We start from the raw sequence: 2,427 nt of genomic DNA on the forward strand, positions 1-2,427 counted from the left end.
ATGGGTTTCAGACGTGGTCGTGGTACAATTGACCTACTGAGTGTATTATCGAATGATATACACATCTCAAACTCAAGGAATGGATACTTACTACTAATAGCCGCAGATATCCACAAGGCCTATGACAATGTGGAGCACAATATATTGAGACGAAAATTAAATAGTATGAATCTTCCACATAACATTACCAAGGTTATCATGTCACTATTAGATAACAGGGCAATTTACATTAAATTCAAAAATAAGATTATTGGTCCAAGAGTTATTTCTACGGGTCTACCACAAGGCTCAATTTTGAGTCCTCTACTGTTCAATATTTACATGTCTGACCTTAACACACAAACAATAAATGGAGTTAAAATACTCCAATATGCTGATGACATATTTATATATTGCTCTGGTGTATCAATGGAAGAATGCAAAAAGAAAATCCAAGACTCTCTTAATAAAGTATCAGCGTGGCTTAACGCTAACAATTTAAGTCTATCTCCGACCAAATCAGAAGCGATCATCTTTAGCAGACATAGAAAACCGTTGAACTCTCTCGTTTTAAACATAGGCAACATGCAGGTCAAATTATGTGGCAGTATAAAAATTCTAGGAGTAACCTTCGATAAAAACATGTCCTTCCAGACACACATCAGAGAAGTGGTAAAAAAATCGGAAAAAGGACTCAATATTATTAAAAGACTATCAGGAACTAAATGGGGAGCACATCCGACCTCCCTTATATCTGTTTACAAAGCCATCGTAAGATCTCATATTGATTACGGATGTCAGATTTATGGAGGATTATCATCTAAGAATCAGTATACCCTAGACATGGTGCAATTCTCAGCACTAAGATTATGCCTGGGGGTTATAAGATCAACACCTTGCAACTCCCTTTTAGTGGAAGCTGGCGAATCTCCATTAAAAATTAGAAGAGAAATACTTACGAACAGGTTTGTAATTAAAAAATTTAACTCAGATTACACGTTCTTTATAAAACAACTACAAACATTAGCTGAGCTGCACTATAGAATGATTTACTGGAAGAATAAACCTACTCCCCCTCTGATAACGGCTTTCTACCGCATCAAACCCTTGGAAGATATGACTTATACGAACAGTAAACTTCCAGCTTTTCTATTCCCACAGAATTACTCTTTTTCCAAGAATTACATCTCTTGGTGTCAGGTACCTTATATTGCACACAATATCAAAAACCATATTAAAAACCTAGAATTTGAAGAATGGTTACAACACAATTACAAAGACTTTACAGTCATTTATACAGACGGATCCAGAAGGGAAAATGACGTCGGCTGCGCGTTTTTCGTCCCTTCCAAAGATAATCGATCTCAATTCAAATTACCTAGCTTTGCATCGGTATTTACAGCAGAGATAACAGCCATAAATGCGGCTGTAGACTACGTTAAAAATGAAAAGCTCAGAAAATCAATAATTTTTACAGACTGCAAATCCGCCCTTTTGGCTTTGAACAAACCAAGAGAAGATGCAAATTTTTTGACTCTTGATACCATCCACAAAATAGAAGCCCTCCTGGTTTCTGGATATATAATAAAGTTAGCCTGGATTAAAGGCCATTCCTCAATTTGGGGAAATGAACGGGCAGACGAACTGGCAAAAGAAGCATGCACGGCTGCAGTTCCTATGAAAAAGGCGCCAATAACGGATTTAAAAGGATTAATAAGAACTCTAGGACTAAGACAATGGCAAAACGATTATGACCTAGAATCGACTACAAAGGGCTCTTTATTTAAACCCTGCAAACCCCAAGTCACATTTAGTACCTGGTTCAGCAATCTAAAAATGACCAGAGAAGACATTTCTATGATAAATAGAATTAGATGCGCTCACACCTTTTGTAGATCTCATTTATACAAAATTGGACAAACACAGGACCCCTTCTGTTCCTGTGGACCAGAATTTCAAACAATAGACCACATCCTTTGGAAATGCTGCCTATTCACAAAACAGAGAGAAGAATTTTTGCAAGAACTATATAGGAACAATATATCTTTCCCCATTAACACGGCAATAGCTATGGCTTTGAATAAACCCAATCTTTACAAAAATATACTGAATTTTCTACATAATTGCAAAATCAGGGTTTGATATATATGTTGTGTATACGTGTGTATATCTATTTATGTATATGTATATGTATAAATAGGTAGATATTTGTTTAGGCATAGTTGTATGTATTTGGGTATATATAGATATTGTATGTAGCTATGTTAGCATATACCATAAATTAGATTCCATTATGTTTATGTAATAACAAGATTATTGATCTGTATTGAATAATGTACACCAAAATATGTAAATGTTGCCAAATGACCTAACGGTCGAAGGCCAAATGAATAAATAAAAAAAAAAAAAAAATAAAAGAATGCTTACGGGGTTGTTCTCAGAAATGTA

General features: G+C 35.2%; 1 protein-coding gene across 1 annotated transcript; it reads left to right on the forward strand.

Moving 5' to 3' along the window:
- Positions 1-2,121, forward strand: LOC113375843. The gene has a single exon (XM_026615792.1). It carries the CDS (start codon positions 1-3, stop codon positions 2,119-2,121), a length of 2,121 nt encoding a protein of 706 aa, XP_026471577.1.
- The last annotated feature ends 306 nt before the right edge of the window (positions 2,122-2,427 follow it).

Source organism: Ctenocephalides felis, unplaced genomic scaffold (assembly GCF_003426905.1).
Source record: "Ctenocephalides felis isolate EL2017-DRISC unplaced genomic scaffold, ASM342690v1 CF-g0.4_SCAFFOLD_01886, whole genome shotgun sequence".
Lineage (NCBI taxonomy): Eukaryota > Metazoa > Arthropoda > Insecta > Siphonaptera > Pulicidae > Ctenocephalides > Ctenocephalides felis.

Coding starts and splice junctions, on each gene's coding strand:
- LOC113375843 (XM_026615792.1), top strand. CDS start 1: ATGGGTTTCAGACGTGGTCGTGGTACAATTGACCTACTGAGTGTATTA.